We start from the raw sequence: 18370 nt of genomic DNA on the forward strand, positions 1-18370 counted from the left end.
GAGAAAATTCCCTGCAATAGGTATTTCTGGTACACATGCCTCTTCATCCCGTGGTCTTGTAAATTACACAAATGCAGCGCAGCTGCAGGGTTGTTTTTATTGTTAGGAAAGTGCTTGTAGTCTAGGACACTGAGAAGCACTTGCTGTGTCCAGAACCTGCCCCAGCCGGGGCTCTGTGTGTAGTTGGGTCCATTCTTCTGCGTGCAAACAGAGGTGCAGTGAGTAAGTGGCTTTTCTATAAGCCATGATATTTTTCAAACAGTTGCAATACGTTATAGTCACAAATCATAAATAGTTTTCACTGTTCATGCAGGAGATCAAGCATCTGAACCCTAGTTTATTTTTAAGCCTTGAGCTCATGTGTGGCATGATAATAAAATCAATGACAAACAGCACTGATAGTGCTGTACCTGAACCATCTTCACTTCATCTTACTTCTTGACCCTTGACATCTCAGGGTCTCTGTGCACAGGAAAGCAGGCTCGCCCTGTCTCACTAGTCCCCAGTACACGGCAACAGACTGGAGGGAGATTTATGATACAGCAATTTTTGTAATGACATAACCATGTAATGTCAGTATCTTCCTTATATGAAGTGAAATGCCCAACTTGTGAAGACCAGTTCCACAAATCTTTAGCTGTCCATGCTTACCATAGCCAAATGATGCACAATTAAAGTTGTCAGTTGAAGTCTGCCTGAAAAGCTAGGCTGTGTTTCACATCAGTTCACACTGTAAGATGGTGTCCTTTGGTCATATTGACAACTTCTAGCAAACAGGGAGGGAATGTTAAAGGGCGTTAGCTTTCCATGGATTTGAAAAGGTGGGGGATCATAGGCTCAAATGCTGTCCACAGTGTGATACCAATGCACTTGTTTTTAAGTCATTCTGAAGCATTGAGTTATTTCTTTAACCGGCTTGACTATATCTTCTTCCTAAGGTCTTTTACTCAGAGGTTGAAGGTGACAAAGCAGTTAAACAGCTCTCGCACAATGTTCCCCTGAGTTTGGATATGCTTAGCATGGTGAGTATTTCTTTTCATCAACAGTCGAAAAGCTGGAGCGGAGCTTGCAAGTGGGAACTTGCCACTGTCTACTTGTTGCTGGTTTGTGAATTATGCTGAGGATCCAAGCCCCAGATCTGCTTTGGGTATTGAGCAAAAGGAAATCACAATGTTTTTCTGTAATTCAGCCAGCGTGATACACTTTTGCTCCTTGTTGTCTGACTAATTTATCATGTAAAACCGCTGGGACTTGCTTGCGTCTTCCTAGTACTGACCTTTGGCGTCTACTAAAATAGAACTTTTAATTTTGAATATGAATTTTCTGTGCACTTCCACACATGCAAGGGGAATCATGCGACTCTATGCACAGTTAGAGCTGCAATATCAGTGTGTGTGTGTTGCAGTGTCTGACAGAGGTAAGTGTGTGAGTTAAAGGAGACACAAAGTTTTCAGTGCATTTTTGTCTCTGTGTGAGACTGTGGCCTCCTGAAATACTGAATTTAAAGTTTAATAGTGCTGCTTTAGTTGTATTTGTGCAAGTCCATGTCCTAGAAAATTCCCTGAGCTTCGGGGGTTTTTTGTTCTTGAAAGCACTAGTTTTCCTCCTTGCTTCCCATTTTCCCCCTTTTCTTTAGTTCTGTTTTTCATTTTGTCTCTCCTTTGCTTTCTTACTTTGCTGTATTTCACTATCCCCTTCTATTTCCTCCTTCCCTTTTTCTGTCCAGTTTCCTCTTCCTTTTCCATTTGCGGATGAGCACCGCCCATCCTCTTCTGCTGCATGGCTGAGCAATTGGTGCCGAGATGAAACCAATTCCTCCATGCCGCTGGATGATTTTAATACTGTCTGCTTTTAAAGGTTTTTCTCCAAAACTGCCGGTGCTTTCTCAACGTGGAAAGGCTGCTCTTTGAGTTCAGCAAGGCAGGAACAGAGACTTCCCAGCCTCTGCCTGGGCAGAGAGGGACGGATTGTGGCAGGTTGGGTGCTGGGACAGGAACAGTCTCGCACCATGCTCTGCAAAGGGCAGCCTGTCCACGAGACAGCAACATTACCAGCACAGGAATCAAAGGCTCACGCTTGCACACAGAGGGGCATTGCAGGCTTTCCTGTCTTTATTTGGTGATCCTTCTTCACATTTCAATTTTTTCCTCCTTTCTTTTCTGCTCATCTTCATTCTCCTTTATTTCCGCACCCCTCTTCCTTCAGCCTTCCCGCCTGACGTTCGGTGAAATGCATTCACTGGTATTTCCCGATCCCTGCTGGGCAGTGCTCAGAAACCTTCCCCGTGAGAAGCGTGAGTGAGAGGGATGCTCAGATTTCCTGCAGTTTTCTGTCACTCTGGTTGTCAGTTCTGACTTATGCAGGTTTCTGGGATCACAGTGAATGAAAGAATGTTGTTGCTGTGATGTATTATTTCTTTATTTATGTATTATTTTCTCCCCTCTGATCTTTATCACTATATTCTTCACTTGGCTGTTTTTCCCCCCAAACACATTCTTGCTCCTAGTGCCAACAGCACGTTGTTTTTTTATCTTAATCCTGACAGCAATAGTTCTTATTCACTGGGAGAACAGAATCTGTACCCCAGTACTCATGCAGATGAGTAACAGCCACATAGACTACTATATGCTGCAACATTGGCCTTTTTTAAATTCTTTGACCCGTTATTTATGTGGTTTTGCCATCACTTTTTAGTATGTTACTTCATTAACAGGTCCTATTTTGCTTTTTCCCAGGGTCAACTTGAAGGACAAGCCATTTTTGTAAGTATTGCTTGACATGAAGCTTGGTCACAGCTGTGATTTAAAATGAAATTGAACATTCCTGACCTGGTCTTTGCACAGATTCACACACAGAAGTTGATCTCAAATGTTGATTCTACTTAGCACTCACACAGGATCTTTTTTAGTGGCGAATAGTAACTACAGCTCAAAATCCAGAGGTGACGAAGGTGGGCACAAGAGGTACAGCAGCTCCCTTTTTAGCAATGGATAAACTTTTCTCTCAGTCGTCAAAAGTATTTATGGATGTCTTGTTTTGCTGGAGTAAATGTGTGCAAAAAAATGAGCTATATCCAGGCGGTGAGGAGTTACAGGGGACGGGGACAGCTGGGTAGTCAGACACACAGTGACAGGGAAGAACAATGTCTGGCGGTGGAAGAGGAGACGGAGAGGGAAAAACCTGAGCCAGTCCAGCAAGAGCCGAGGAGGAGGAGCGTGGGAAGAGGCCAGCCACGCAACGCCTGGGAGGAAGGAGTGGGAGACTAACAACTCGTATAGAACAGGTTTGAAAGACATACCAGCCCTCTTAATGGCTTTGCAGCTGGTGAATTATTCAGATTAATTATTTCCAGTCCTGTACTCAGTCCAGTCTGCTTCCTATGAGCAGTAAATGGATTTGGTTTATTGTGAGGGGGGAAGCAAGCAGGAGGTGCTCGGGTTTGGTAGGATAAGGGCAGCAATTTCAGTGTTTAACCGAACTCCCTAATGTCAACAACCTCTTGCAAACTTTTTTTTTTTTCCTGAGAGCTATTTTAGGAATGGAGAAATCCCACAAAGCTGGTGGTTCTCACACAGCTTTCATGGTCTGAATTAAGGGAGGTTTGGTTGGACCGTAGGAGGCCGATGTCCGGATGAGACCTTGGGATGTGCTTGAACCAGGACTATCTGGTTCAATCCCAGCTGAGTTGAGTCTGGATTATGGCATTTCAGAGTTGAGGTTCCATCCTGGGCCCTTTTTTTCTGCTTGATAAAAATAACACTTCTGAGGGGTACTTGTGGAGAAGTATGACTGACTGGGATTAATCAGCTCCCAGCTGTCATTAATCCTCAGGAAGCGGTGTTCTCACTGAAATGCTTTCTGTTATATTCATACCAAACTCAACAGAAATCTGCAATAGTTTTGTGGTTAAGTTTGCATAGTTCATGTTTCTGTCACTAAGCCTGCTCTCCTGGTGCTGGACACGACCCTGCCGCTTTCTCAGAGGCTTCTCTGGACCATGCGAGACTGTCGTAGCTGAACTGGGCCTGTTTCTGTGTGCGCGTGTGTGCATGTGCCTGCACGTTAACAAAGCAGATGAAGTATTATAGCTGTGTTATATCATCTTATAATAGAGAACGTGTAAGTGAGAGCAGCCAGGAGAAACACAGATGCAGTACAATTTAATAAGGCAGTTGTTCTACTGGGTGTAATATTCAGGAAGCCGAGCGCAAATATTAAAAAAAGAAGAAAAAAGGCAAGAAAAATTATTAGACTTTAAAGGTGGGAGGTTTTAGGTCAGGCGCGGAGCCATGGTGAGCAATAGTGCTCCCTATCAAGTCACACACACCAGTACAAAATGGGGAGTCACCATGTGAGACCAGTAGTGCAGGGAAGGAGTTGTCAGGGGATCAAGTGTCATTAAACCCAGCTCAGTTTCTGCAGCTCCGTTGTAATCCAGGGGGTTTGATGTTTTTTTGGATTCAAACAAAACCAAACAAAGCAGAAAACAGGTTTTCTTTGGAAAATAATTTGTAATCCTGGTTTCTGTGAGACGGTTTACTGTGCAGCCTCCCACGCAGTTTCAACACAACTTGGAGGGAGGGCAAGCAGTGTGGCAGGGCTGGGAGGGATACACGGTTTCTATGGACCCCTGACTCCTCTACCACAGAAAAGGCATTGTATTGCTTCACCCCATTCAAGAATGGGAGATTGTAAAGAAAATGCCAAATGCCATTTTGCAGGGTTTTAGCAGGCGTGTTGTGTAAGACAAGAAAGTGAGGTTGGTGCCTAGTAAAGCCTCATTGACAATGTAATGTCCAGTTTGGAGTATCATTCTTCAAAATGCAGAGGCAATCTGAGTGGAGAGAAAGACTACCAAAATGATGGGGAGCTAATTCTTCTACGTACCACCTAAATTCCTTATCTGTGAGGCCACAATGTCTCTTCTGGGATGATGAAAACTTGGGTTTAAGACCCTTCTCCTAAATAAAAGCGAAAAAAGAGATGAAATATGTACTCACAGGCCTGTGGACAGTGAGGTACAAGGAAATGTGTTCCTTCTTCACAATCTCATTTGAAAGTGTTCTGGTGGGAGGTGGGTATTCCCTGATATTGCCGTGGGTATCTTAATGATGTCCTGAATCTTTACCTATTCACTAATGGCTTGATCCTAGAAGATTAGAAGATACTTGATCTCAGAGATACCCACTGTATGTCCAACAGCTATGTTCGTGGAGAGGACATTGTCAGGAGAGGCCGTGTGTGTAAGGCAAGAGAGCACCATGAGGTTTTGAGGGTACATGTATTGAACTTACATACCTGAGAAGATACTAGGATTTAGGTCGTGGAACACGTTACCCAGGGAGGTTGTGGATGCCCCATCCCTGGAGGTGTTCAAGGCCAGGCTGGATGAGGCTTTGAGCAGCCTGGTCTAGTGGGAGGTGTCCCTGCCCAGGGCAGGGGGGTTGGAACTAGGTGGTCTTTAAGGTCCCTTCCAACCCGAACCATTCTGTGATTCTGTGATTCTATGATTCTATGGTCTTGACTGGCCTTGCAGTCAATGGGATTCATTCTGTTTAGTTTATTGTAGACTTGGGTCTGGAGGTAGTAGTATGAAGCACGTACATCAATATCTCACTCTCTGCAGTAGCCAAGAGGTGAAAGCAATAAGACAGATAATGAAGGTTGAGACAGATAATGAAGGATTTTTTTTTTTCTCATAAGAATGAACGTAATAAAGAGGGATGTCGGCAGGAACAAATGCACACAGTTAAAATACAGATGGACAGTATGTATGGCAACAGGAGCAGGATCGTCAGTATTGTCATCAGGAGGAGGTGCTGAGTTTTCAGCAGCTGGCTTTTCAGATCATGTTTTGAAAGATTTCCATCACTTCAGGTACGAGACTGAAAGACCCAAATAAATCTGTCGGTGTGAGTGTTCTTACAGCCTCTCTCTGGGCCATTCCTTTTCTAGCATTCTTATCATCTCTCTCACATGAATCCAGATCATTCAAGCAGATCAAGGGTGAATGATAGAAAAACAGGATAATGGTCAGGTGGTCCATGTTAATAGGAAATCAGTGACGGAGCTCCAAAACCGCAGCTAGAGAAATGACAGACGGCAGGGTGTTGCCAAACGATGTTGTAGTAATAACATAAGTTCCCCAAAGAATAGAAAGGCAGAGGTTGTCCAAAAGACCGTCATAAGGAAATTTAGCAGTTAATAAAATTTTGGGATTGTTTACTATTTTACTGCAACTGGAAATGGAGATTAAAAGTCCGTTTCAGCGTGAAGGGACAGTAGATCTCTGCATTTTCACATGCGCTGTGAATAATGTTTTTAATATCAGAGAATGAAAAATAGAAGAAAAATCACCGTAAAACAGTTTTTTGTAAGTGCTTTTTTCACACAAAACAGTCTGTGGTGTAGAACTTGGTATTTCTGTTTACTTGTATATGCTGTCAGAATTCATAAATCTGGGGTTTGCATCTCTCTACAGGTAGGCTACGGGTAAAGAATGCTGAATTTCTATGCACACCTACACATGCTCCATTAAAGAACAGATATAAATGTCTGAAGGTGATCCATGCTGTGTGTGCCAGCCAGTGATAAAATGTAATTTTTTGGTGACATTTGCTAATTTCTGGGAGATTCAAGCAGGCTTCTCTGAACAGTATTCAGCAGCACAAGCTCTTCACGAGGAGTTTAGCATCGCCTCCCTTACAGTAGTTGGCTGTGGGTTAATCTTTCTGTGTTTATGGCAGAAGGACAAATAAGGGAAATGCTTGCTTCAGGTCAAGGCTGATAGCTGGGCTAGGGAAATTGTGAGAGGCGATGGGACTGGTCTCTGCTCCGTGAGAAACTAAAGATCATCAGTTCGCACTGTGGCAACTTGCTTCATTCTCAGGAGCTTCTACTGTCTCAGGATTAAAAAGAAAAACAAAATAAAACAAACAAACAAACCAACAAAAAAAGAAAATGCACCAGACTGATAGCGAACGCGAGCAATTGGCTCGCGAGAGAGAGCAGTCTGTGACTTTGACTTCACAAGCAAAAAAGTTGGACAGCAAATGCAAACGATCTGCAACCTAGTGAATTATGCTGAGAAAAGGGTCCAGGTCATGCCTGTGGATTCCCCTGGGGCGAAGCTGCAGCCTGAGAGGAAACACATGGTGCTGTTTGTGTTTGTTGCTTCTGAGCAGGGCTGGGCTGGGGACAATCCTCCAAGGAGGTTACATGGAAAATGCTGTGTGAGTCCCCCAGTCCCAGCTCACAGCGCCGTCCCCCGTTGCATGGAAGAGCTTTCGTGATGTTCTTGTCTTGTCTTCTCTTGGCTCTGGTAGGAAGTTGTCATTGGGGATCTAAAGCCAGGCACTCCACACCGCGTTAGCGTTGGAGCATACGGCTGGGCAGGGAAAGGACGACCCAGCATGCCCAGAGACGTGACAACCTTATCCCAAGGTAATGCTTTCTGTTGGAAAACTGGAGGGCACACATCTGTAACACCTGTGGGTGCCGTATCGAATACAGTGTCGTAATATTTTACTATTATTTTTCCACAAGTGTGGGGTTTTAGAGGGGCAACAGGTGAGGGGAGAAGCCTACGAATTTGATTCCCAAGTCTGTGAGTGTTGGGTTATTGTGTGTGTTAGCCCATCCACTTCTCTAATGCTATTCCTTTGCATTTCCTCTGGCTTAGACAAGTGCATGCCCCCTGCACCACCCTATCAGCCCCAGATCGTGGTAGTTTCTGATTCAGAAGTGGCATTATCCTGGAAGCCTGGAGTGAGTGAAGGAAGTTCTCCCATCCAGTACTACACAGTGGAGTTTATCAGGCAAGTTTTCCAGTGGAGTCTGAATTTCAGTGTTTGCCCTACAGTTTGTTTTTGTTTTTACCTAAACTGCACTATAAAACTGCATATAGATTCTTCTCATGATTTATTTACTTCCTGTGTATAGTACACTTAGTTTTCTTCTTGATGTGTTAAATTGCCATGAAAATTTAAAGACAAAGCCAGAAATAATCTAATTTGTTATAAAATCACCAATAAGTCATAACTTCTGATTGAAGAAAGTAAGGTCTAATTTGATCTGTTCCCTCTAATAAAGGCCTGGATGAATGAAGTTTCAAGTTTCTCCTGTCATCAAACACTGCCAAACCATGCTGAGGAAAGAGCGCGTGGCAGAGCAGTTCCCTTGAGCAGGAGTACCCTGGGCTAGGGTACCCTGGAAATAATCCAAGGGTTGCAAACTCAGTATGTCGGGCAGTTTTACCTGACAGATGTCTCCGGGGTCTTGAGCTTACAGTACTCAGACTAGCTTTGTTATCCTAAAGCTAATTAAATTTACATAAAAAGTTGGCCTTTCTGTTTAGATTTTTTGGGGGGGAGATGGAGTGTTAATCATTTCCCTCGCCTCGCCTTGCCTCGCCTTGCCTTCCCTCCCCTCCTCTCCCCTCCCCTCCCCTCCCCTTCGCTGTTGAACTCTCTAAAATTTGCAATATTAGAACTAAACTGTAAGAAGTTGCCAATTGCATTGCTTGTATAAAATGCATATGAAGGGTCAGGAGGCGGTGGTTTTATCTGCATGCACAAACAGGTGTTCATACCCTGACTGCTCATATGCTCGCGCAAGCTAATATCTGCATACAGAGCTATTTATTTTCATTTGCTTGCCCCTATGTTTACGCATACAGTGAATGCAAAATTCAGCCTTTGGAACTTTAATCCTTTGGGTGAACACTTGATGACAGGTTTTAGTTGAGGTTCCTGGATAAGAGAGAATTGCTTCCTTAACTACTCTGAGCTGTGAAGGTCAAAAAATCATTCTTCAGAAAAATACATTAATTTCTTTAAAAGACTTGCTGTTGTTAAAAAGACAGAAAGAGCTATCAGTTTTCAGTGCTCAAAGTGTGGTTACAATCTAGAAGATATTCATATAATGAAAAGAATTCCCAGACTGAAAGCTTACTTGTGAATTTACATCGCACTTTGTGTTTGAATCAAAATGGCCCATATTTAGTGGGAAGCCATCCAACGTTCATTGCACCGGGAGGCAGGACATGAGGGCTGAAAATACATTATGGCCATCGCATGAACTCTGCTGTAGCATTACCATGAAATTTCTCCCATACCTATTTTTTGAACACAATCATTATCTGAGCCTTTCTTTCTTCTCCCCGTCTCTTCCCTCTCATTTACTCAGTGGATGGGAAAGGGATTTTGTTGGGTTCTGATTGACTGCACTTCTGTCCTCTCCATGCTTTTGCCATAAAGTGGAGCCTGCAGGTTTATGTACACGTCTTCGTAGCACCAGGGGCCTGCTAATTGAAGAAGAAGTGGGCACCGTCATCTCTATCTGATGCACTGATAGTGCAGCCTTGAATGTTTTTGTTTAACATGCTCTTTAATGTGCTCTTGCACAGCCAGCTAGTGGAAAGCTGCCTTCACTGTTTTAAGTTGAAAGATGCGAGTAATTGAAATTTCAGTGTTTCGTTGGTTTTAGACTTTGGTAAAGAATTTGCTAACAGCACAATGTTTTGATTACACTGTTTAGTTTGAGATTTAAAGCTAAGCTGGAAGCATATTTGTTAATTTTGGGATTATACTCTCTTAGACTTGGAAGCTTGATTATATATTTGGAGAAAGTTCAATGAACCATAAGCCCTAGTGGCAGTTAGAGGTAAAGATTTAACTTCAAGCTTCATTGTCTTTTGTTGCCTATAGTTTTAATTACTATAAAATGTATTAACATGAGTTAAATCTGTTAAAGTAAATCAATGTAAAACCAAAACAAAACAGTGCAAGTAAATTTAGAATCAAATTCTCGTGTGTCAAAGAAGTACGATATTATCCTGTGCTTTTTGCAAAATTAATGACTTTCTTATGCAAATCTGTAATTTCTCTTGGGTACAGCACAAACGTCTAAAAACTATAACATCGTTTAAATCATTTCAGTCCCCTTAGAACTAACTTTATGAATTTAACCCTAGAAAAAGCATGCTAGGAGACTTAGATGAGGGAAAACCCACTGTTTTCCTTTGCTCAACTGTGATATTGGCGATTAAAACCTCATGAAAATTCAATACATTAATTGTACATACCAGAATCTAATCAGAACCAGGAGCTAACCTGCAGTCTATTTCTACTCAGGGTCTAAATTTGGGCCTTTATTTAGGCACTTGCATGGTTTTTCCTTGGGACATTTTGGTTCACTGTAGGCAGTGAAGGGCTGCAGGTGGTTTCAGATACAGGACGAGCTGGGATAACTCAGGCTCTGCCCTGCTCTTGACTACAAGAGGACACTAAGGAGACCACAACCCCAACTTGGCCAAATGCTGGAAATCAGTAGGGAGAAAGTAGGTCTCACTGCTCCCTGCACAGTTCATAGGGAATGTGTAAAAGAGCATGTTAAACCCAAAATAGCTAACGGTGTCTGTGGAAGTTTGCAGGCTCAGTGTAAATAGTCTGTTGATTTATGCTGAGAAATATTCTATGACAAATGGCATTCTTATGAAAGCCTCTAAAGTGAGACTCTGGCCTTAAACATACTAGTTTAGGTGATTTTCCTGAAGATACTAAAAAAAAAAAAATAATTCTCAAAAACGTCTTGGACATTTTCACTCTGGTACTCCAAATACTCAGATTTTTAATCTGTTGAATGCCTACCCAGTCTTCTAAACATGGACACTAATTTATCCAATTTTTTATAGTCAGCTAACATCTACAGAGACACAAGTGTTTCAGCAGCGTATCCTCTAAAAGGATCAGGTCACTTTCTTTTCATCTCCTTGGTACGTAGATGGAGCCAACACCTTTCAGTATTAATATTGACATGCAGGGGAAATGTTTCAATATCTTGGTAGTGACATGAAAATTCTGCTGCAACGAACTAAGCAGGTTCTGCTGATAATACAGTGGAGATTTATCGGTATACAGATGTTAGGGTGGAGCAGGTTCAGCACAGTGTTGTGGGCAGATTTCTTCATTAGTTTGAAGACTTCCCCCCAAAAAAAGGTGTATCCCTGAATCCGTTCCATGTTGAACTCGCTGTGCCTGGTCCTGCACTGAACCGGGCAGTCATACTTGCTTTTGTTTGCAAACAACCCCAAACAACAGATTTTACCAGGGAGACACCTCCTAATGCCCAGGAAAAAAGTATCTTTAATACTTTTTTCCTGATTAATGCATGAAACGGATACATCTGCCTCAACATTTACCTCGCTGTTTGTGAGGGTTAAATCCTTGTAAAGGTAATTAATGAAGAAAGAGGAATGGAAGACGTAGAAATTAGGGAGGAAGTGCCTAACAGCGTTAGACAGCCTCAGAGGAATATTTAACAAAAGAATGAGGTTAGAAAATGGTTTGCTTTCCCTTTCCTCAGAGTTGACCTTACATATTGGTTGATATTTTTGGAGAAAGTGTCACAATAAAGCTAAATAATAATAATTACTAAAAATAATATCCAGTAGTGTGTTATTTTCTATAATGACTATTTTCCATAGCCAATATAAGTGTATTGCACTTGTCACCATATTTATTATTTCCAAAATATTTGTAAAAAAAATTTATAGAAATGAATTTGTCACTTGAGATGAGTACAACAAGTCACAAAAGAACAATCAAAAACCTTATAAAAATTGGATTGCTAGGATGTGCTTCACTGTTAAATCATTTCCAGGTGATTTTAAGAGGAAGTTCAAGTGAGTATAAAACTGCTGTTCTCTGCATCAGAAAGAGTTCCTTTCTTAAGTTGAATCAGTCCCCAGATTGCAAGATAAAGCAATAATCCAAATCTTTTAGGTCCGTTTGGGGCAGAATTCTGCCCTTGATTTATATCCATCCAGTCCTATTGAATTTACCCATATGCTTATTATCTTAAAAGCACTCTGACTTTGTTGCTGGCCAGATTCGTACTGCGTGGCATTTCTGCGTTAGAGATGCACAGCTGTAACCTCAAGACACATCGTCTGGAGCAGTCCCATCCTGGTCCAGGGAATGTTGCACTGCAGCAAGATGAAAAAAGTGGCATCAAAACGAGCCCTTCTGGTGTAACGGTTGGCACAAACTGAAATTTGACACGAAAAAAGGACCGTGAAGACAGTTTTCACAAAATGTTCCCAGCTTAGAAAACACAGGGGCTGGCTGGCTGTGGACACAGTCGCCAGCTGAGTTTATTGTGTTCCTCTCCCCATCTGTTTGCCATTTTTTCATCTTGTACCGATTTGTTCGCACAGGGAACGTTCTCAGGAAATAGCAAAGGTCAAGCAATAAATCTCCCTCTTTCCCTCTCCTTCAGCTGCGGACACTTACACGTTTGTGGGCATTTCCTTTGTTATTCACTTCTGCAGAAGGAAGCCTTGCGAGAGCGAGTCAGCGAAGTCGAAGGCTTTGTGTTATCTCCTAAATCTTTGTAGGGTGCGAGACCTCCTTTGGGTGCCTTCGTCAGAGGCGTGTGTTTCCATTCGGGCGCGGACATCGGCAGGATCTGTTGCAAAGAGGCTGTGAGGCAGATCTTGAGCTATCAGGAATTCCTTGGGCTGGAATTAGAGCCAAAAAAAGATGTGCTCAGGAAAACCGAAAACACAACTAAGGGAGCATGCAGAAGTAAGCGATGTTAGCAGCTTTCATTTGGAAAACGCTATACATTTTCATTTTGGCCCAGGCATCAAAAGCTCAGAGAAGGGAAACAAACAAAGAGTAGCCAAAATAAATGCCCTCTTGTCTACCAGGAAATGGTGGTGGAGGGTGACTTAAGATGGTCTGTTTTGCTGTCATTACATCTGGTGCCTTTGTCTGATTTTATTTTTGTTTTTGGCAAGAAGGCGAAATATTCGCAGCCTGTGTGCCGTTGGCAGCTGGGAGCTGCTGCTTTGTCACTGCATTTGTGCTGCTGGCACAAAGTGAGGAAACCTCGGTGATCGATAAATCCTGTATTGACTGGTAAAAGAAAACATACATTAACTTTGGCATTTCCTTCCAGCTGCAAATAAACAAATACAAAATGCCTGCCTTCTGATATAATTTTCATTGGAAGGCTGTTGGAGACATTTGCAGCTACTCCTATGTAAACACTGGTAGATTGAGGGAGCACTTGGAGGTTATTTCCTGTAATAAATATCACAAGGACATCTTAGAAAAGGACACTGGAATAATTCTCTCTGAAAGTAATTTCTGTCCATATTTTACTTTCATAGGCTTCTGTTTCAGTATTTTGGGTGGCCTAGGCTTAATGTTTACATTTTTATTTTGTTTGTGTTTACCTTCTCATTCCCGTTTCTCTTTGATAAGAGACCACTTCTAGAGAGAGTAGAGATGGTGTGAAAGCATCAGAACACTCTCTCAAAGTATTTGAAGTAGCCCTCCCCTTTCTGATGTCCCCCTGCGTATGATCTTAAACATTTGAGGCCAAACTGCCATGTGAATGGTTGTACTCATTTCAGGTGGATTCTAACGGCACTTAGAGCAAGGATTTATTGGCAGGTGGCTTCCAGCATAAATCAGGAGTTAACCAGGCATTGTCCAAAGGCAGACGTGGGAATTTTGTTGCAAAATCCACAGGTTCTCTGCATTATTGTTCTGGGGTTTTTGTTTGTTTGTTTGTGGTTTTTTTTTACTTTTTTGTTTGGTTGGTTTTTGTTGGTTTTTTTTATGAAGAGAAGACTTTGGATCCAGTTTTTCCAGTATGGGTGGGTTAACCTGATTGCCTGTGAGATCAAATGTTAGATTCTGATTGTGCTAATGCTTGTGTATGTTTGAAGGGACTTAGTGGCATTAGGGCACAAACTCTTAGAAATAAATCAGGATCTTTCCCTCTATTGCAAAGTATTGCTTTATACAGACAAACAGGAGATTGGGAACTGCTAGTAATATACATCCACTTGAAAACTGCAAGCCCAAAATCCATTAAAATAGATAAGCAGAACTTGACTTGTCAGATTGTCCTCTAAACAACCTCCTTGGCTTTATAAGCAAAATCTAAATGTAGATTTTGTATATCACTGTATAGTTTTGATATCACAGGCTTTGCAGCTTAGTAATGGTTGCAGAGTCTGTCCCCTTAAGAGTGAAGGATTTCACTGATGATTTAGCAGGCTTATATCTCATTTATTTTGTGTATTTCCCAGGAAAGTTTAAAGGCAATTAATTTATACAGCCAGCTTTAATTATTTATGATCTTGGCTTTGCTTGATCCTGAAGGCCAGACCTTGACAGCAATTGGACGGTAATAAGAGAGCAGATCCAGATGGAATCCATGGTTCTCAAGGGACTTCTCCCAAACACTAAGTATCAGTTTGCGGTGCGAGCAGCAAACTCCTATGGATCCAGCCCTGCCAGTCCACCGAGCGATGTCATCCGGATGTTCAGTGAGTAGACCCACCTTTTTGTAATTAAAGCTATATAAAAATAAAGTGTGTCTGTAAATAAAGTGTATCTGGGATAGCCTGTGGAGGGCTGCTGGTGGAAAGAGTTGCTCCCCAAGCACAGGCACCCCCCGTCTGACACCTCTTGGTCCTGCCCGTGGAGCATGCAGCATCCTGTGAAAGTCAAGCCACAAGCAAAGATTTGAAAAGCTCCAGGGAGAAGTGCTCTCATGCCATTTCTCTGCTCTGGAGGTCATTGCTAGATATTTTTGGATCACTACTTACCGACTTTTGTGCTGGCCTCATGCAGAACTGGTAAGTGGATATCATGGGGAGAAATGAGAGAGACAAGTCTATTATTCATCTTTTTTTTCCTGTTCTTTGAAACTGAGCTCCGTGTATTACATTTGTAATTTAAACAAAGACCAAGAAAATCTGTGCTGTTTTCTGAGGTGTAAGGCTCTTATGAATCATGGAAATAATAACAATCATGAAAATAATGATATAAACAAGTAAACATCCTGCTTTGATCAGAAGCTGTATAGCAAAAATATTAGGTGGAAATGCATTCAAACATACTTGAATAAACACGACTTGTTAACAATTACATTCACATTCATGTAGCAATGTAGACCATGCAGTAAGGGGAAGGTCCTGCACACATCTCCTGGTGACCTTCCTCAGAGTATAATCCTCTCTCAGTGCTAATGTCTCCGTGGGCTGACTCTGAGGTGCTGTTGCTCCTCATCACCCCCAAAGTCATAGCTGTGTGTGAGAATCCCAATCAAGCCGACACAGAGCAGGGAATCATACAAATCACGTCTCTCACACAGTGGAAAACCCAGTCACAAAGAGAGACGATGTAAGAAGCAGAGCCATGGCTGGCAGGCTGTGGGGACCAACTGAGCTATATCCCTAACGTGCCACTCTTTTAATTGTGCCTAAAAGGTGTCCATACTTTTAAGTTCTAGTTTCAAAAGCATCTATAGGGGATAGAACGCCATGCAAGAAGATGCCTGTATATAATTTTAGCAGATAATTATAGCAGATATATATAGCAGATAACTATAAAAAAGAGCAACAAAACTGACTTTTTTTCCTTTCTCGCCTGCATGCTCAATTACAAATCATCTTTAATTAACTGGTTGAAAATGAGCAACTGATATTCAGGTAGGACCATGAACTCTGCAAGAAGAATTTTCATGCTGCAGAAATGTGGACCACATCCTCAGTGATCCACCAATTTAACCTGCTAAGTATTTATTTCTACGTTGCCTCCCTGTGTTGGAATCCCTTGTTTTCATTGACTCTTTTATGGCAGTTTCCATTGTTTTTTCCCATCTGCCATAAACTTGGTCCCTTGAATAGTTTGCATGAAGTTTGTTACGGCTGCTGAACTCATTAGTTTAACTTCTGAAGCAAATGTTTGTGAAAACCATGGAGGTGCATCATGCTCTGGGGTTCCTTGGCCCTTGGATCCTCAAGGGTCATCTCCTGCTGCCTGAGGCATGCTTGTGTGCTCCTTGGTATCCTGTTTATCTTTGAATATGAGTGGCTGAATTCTTTGGTCAGAAAAGATAAAGTGTTTAGCTTTGTTAATGAGGGTGGAGTAGTCTTCATGCTTTGCTTATTACTGTGGTACTCTACGAAAAGACGCTTTGCCTTTGGAAACCGCCTGTTCTGCGGAAACCTGTCAAGATGGCTCTAAGACGTGGATTTTTGTCAGTAGAGCTTGGGATCACATTCACACCTGTTGTGTATAAACACTGATTTCTGGAGGAGTTCAGAGGGGACATGAGCTTGTGTTATGCATGTTGCAGCACTCTCTGAATGGACTCAATAACTGCATGCCGGTCCATGGTAGGCACGTGGGTGTTGCTGTGGCTGAGGGCTTGGTGTCCCTGCACCAAGGCTCTTTCAGTGCTTGGTGGAGACCCTCGTGAGCGGGCAGAGCTCCCGCAGCCTGCGGCCACGTCATGTCCGTGATGTGCTCCAGCCCCACACCGGGTCACTTGTTCTTAGGGCTACTTTGGCAAACGCTGGGGCCTTTGGCAAATGTGAATGTGGTTCCTTTGCCAGTCTGCTCTTGGCTTCCAGGGTGGATTTTGCAAATATTTTGCAAATTAAAAACTGCATATAGCCACTATGCATGAAAGCCTGTGTTATCTTGTGGATACCTGTCTTCACAACAACCAACTTTTTGCACAGCAAGGAGTGGTGTTCAAAGGCAACAAAAGCCTTTAGAAATAAGTTCTGTGGCTTTATGCAAGCAGGAGAGTAACTGAATATAGCAGCTCTCACTTGGCTTTAGTGGTGATGTCTGTGTAAGAAACTAGGTTGATATTAACCAGATACACAAGTACATTGTGCATTAGTATAAAAACTAAACTTCTGTTGTGAAAAAAATTCTTGATTAAAGCCATGCATAGCCTGAACATTTATTTTTCCCCAGAATACTAAAAAAACCTAACAGTGATTTAAACTGTTGATATGTTTAATGTAACAAAAAAAAAAAAAAAATGCATGCTAAGCTTAAGGGCAACCAGGTAAAACTTCCTCCTAGTTCACATTATGTATCTGCAGGTACCTTCCCCTTTCTAGTAGCCAGAAAGCCAACAGTTACTTTCTTTGGCCCAGCTAATCATTCGCTTGAGTTGCTCAGGTATAGATATTTGAGGTCCCCTAGGTCCTGTGGCATTCAACTGTCACTGCAGGAGGACATCTGCCTCCCATGTGTCTCCCAGACACCTGACAGTCCTCTGGGGATGTCTCAGGTACCGTAATGTGTCTCAGATGGCACCAGATGCCTGAATCTCTCAAAGATCCAGCAGATACCTCTTAGTCACCCGTGGTTGCTGGAAGGATGTCAGATATTTGGCACGTCTGAAAATTATGCACCTTTGCTCTTCGGGGTGCGCATCGTAGGGATGACTACCTTCATTATTAAAATGGTACCTCCTCCCATCTAAACAGTGAAACATGCCAAAAATATTTGATGCTATTTCCTGAGTGATTTTATATTCCTCAGAAATACCTGACATATCTTAGGAAGCTGGCAGAAGTCCATACAATGTCTGTCTCCTTTGCATTACACTTGCTGGCACTAAGGTCCTTAGTGTGTTTGGAAAAAATTTTTAGCTTTATGCTTGTATATCCTGGATTTTTCTGCTTTTTTTGAAATAATTAGTGCTTTTCTGACACTTGTTTTAACTGAAGAACAAATCCCCAGCATTACCTCAGATGCAGTGGACCTTCAGGGTCCATGTTGCGTTGTGTAGTGTCACTCACAGCTCTTCTAGGCAGGCTGAGACAGAGAGGAGTACAGCAGATGCTGAGTCCAAAGTACTCGTGGATGTTTTCTGCCAGGGTTTATCTCACTCTGAAATGTATTTTTCTCATTTTGGTTTTAAAAGGTGACTTGCTTTTGCAGCACTCGACTGCATTGTTTCCGGTCAGCACAGGAAACCATTGTCTTTTCTGAAGGGTTGCTGACGGTATCACCTAATGTGACAGACCTCCCAAGGTCTGTGCAAGTAGAACATGTGGCCTTGATTATAAGCAGTTACCCCTTACCTAGTAAAAAACGCGTGCGTGGTTTATGTTACATTGCTTCCTTTTCAAGGAGGAAGGAGAGGGCAAGTTTCCCCAAGGGTTCTCATTTATTTTTGATTTGGTTTCATTTTTTTTCTAGAACGAAATGATGTAATAAATCAAATTTTGTTGCCTTTCTTAATTACAGACGCAGGCTGCAGGTATTTCGCTTATATAGTTGTTGGGTTTTTTTTTGTTATGTCAAATCTTTCAATGTGTCATGGACAATTTACTTGAAAAAAAGATTTCACATATCAAGTTGAATAAAAACAAAATAAACTGTCCCAAAGAATCAAACAAACATAGTGTCATCACCTGCATCACTTAAATACCCTTCATCTCCTGGGGAAACAGATGGGGTTTGCACTGTGCCTGGAAGGTCACCGGCCTTGGGCTTTGACAGACCAACAGAGGAAGCGTCTTCTGTTAAAAATA

The 18370-nt window shown here is 42.2% G+C and overlaps 1 protein-coding gene across 3 annotated transcripts in view; it reads left to right on the forward strand.

Annotated features, from left to right (window-relative positions):
• The window catches only part of EGFLAM (EGF like, fibronectin type III and laminin G domains), a 74351-nt gene that overhangs the window by 18285 nt on the left and 37696 nt on the right, over nucleotides 1-18370 (forward strand). For all 3 annotated transcript variants that reach the window (XM_074570024.1, XM_074570023.1, XM_074570025.1), the window contains exons 3-7: nucleotides 939-1022; nucleotides 2736-2762; nucleotides 7326-7443; nucleotides 7682-7817; nucleotides 14181-14347. In XM_074570024.1, coding sequence (XP_074426125.1) covers nucleotides 939-1022; nucleotides 2736-2762; nucleotides 7326-7443; nucleotides 7682-7817; nucleotides 14181-14347 — 532 coding nt within the window. The remainder of the gene's footprint in view (nucleotides 1-938; nucleotides 1023-2735; nucleotides 2763-7325; nucleotides 7444-7681; nucleotides 7818-14180; nucleotides 14348-18370) is intronic.

Source organism: Larus michahellis, chromosome Z (assembly GCF_964199755.1).
Source record: "Larus michahellis chromosome Z, bLarMic1.1, whole genome shotgun sequence".
NCBI lineage: Eukaryota > Metazoa > Chordata > Aves > Charadriiformes > Laridae > Larus > Larus michahellis.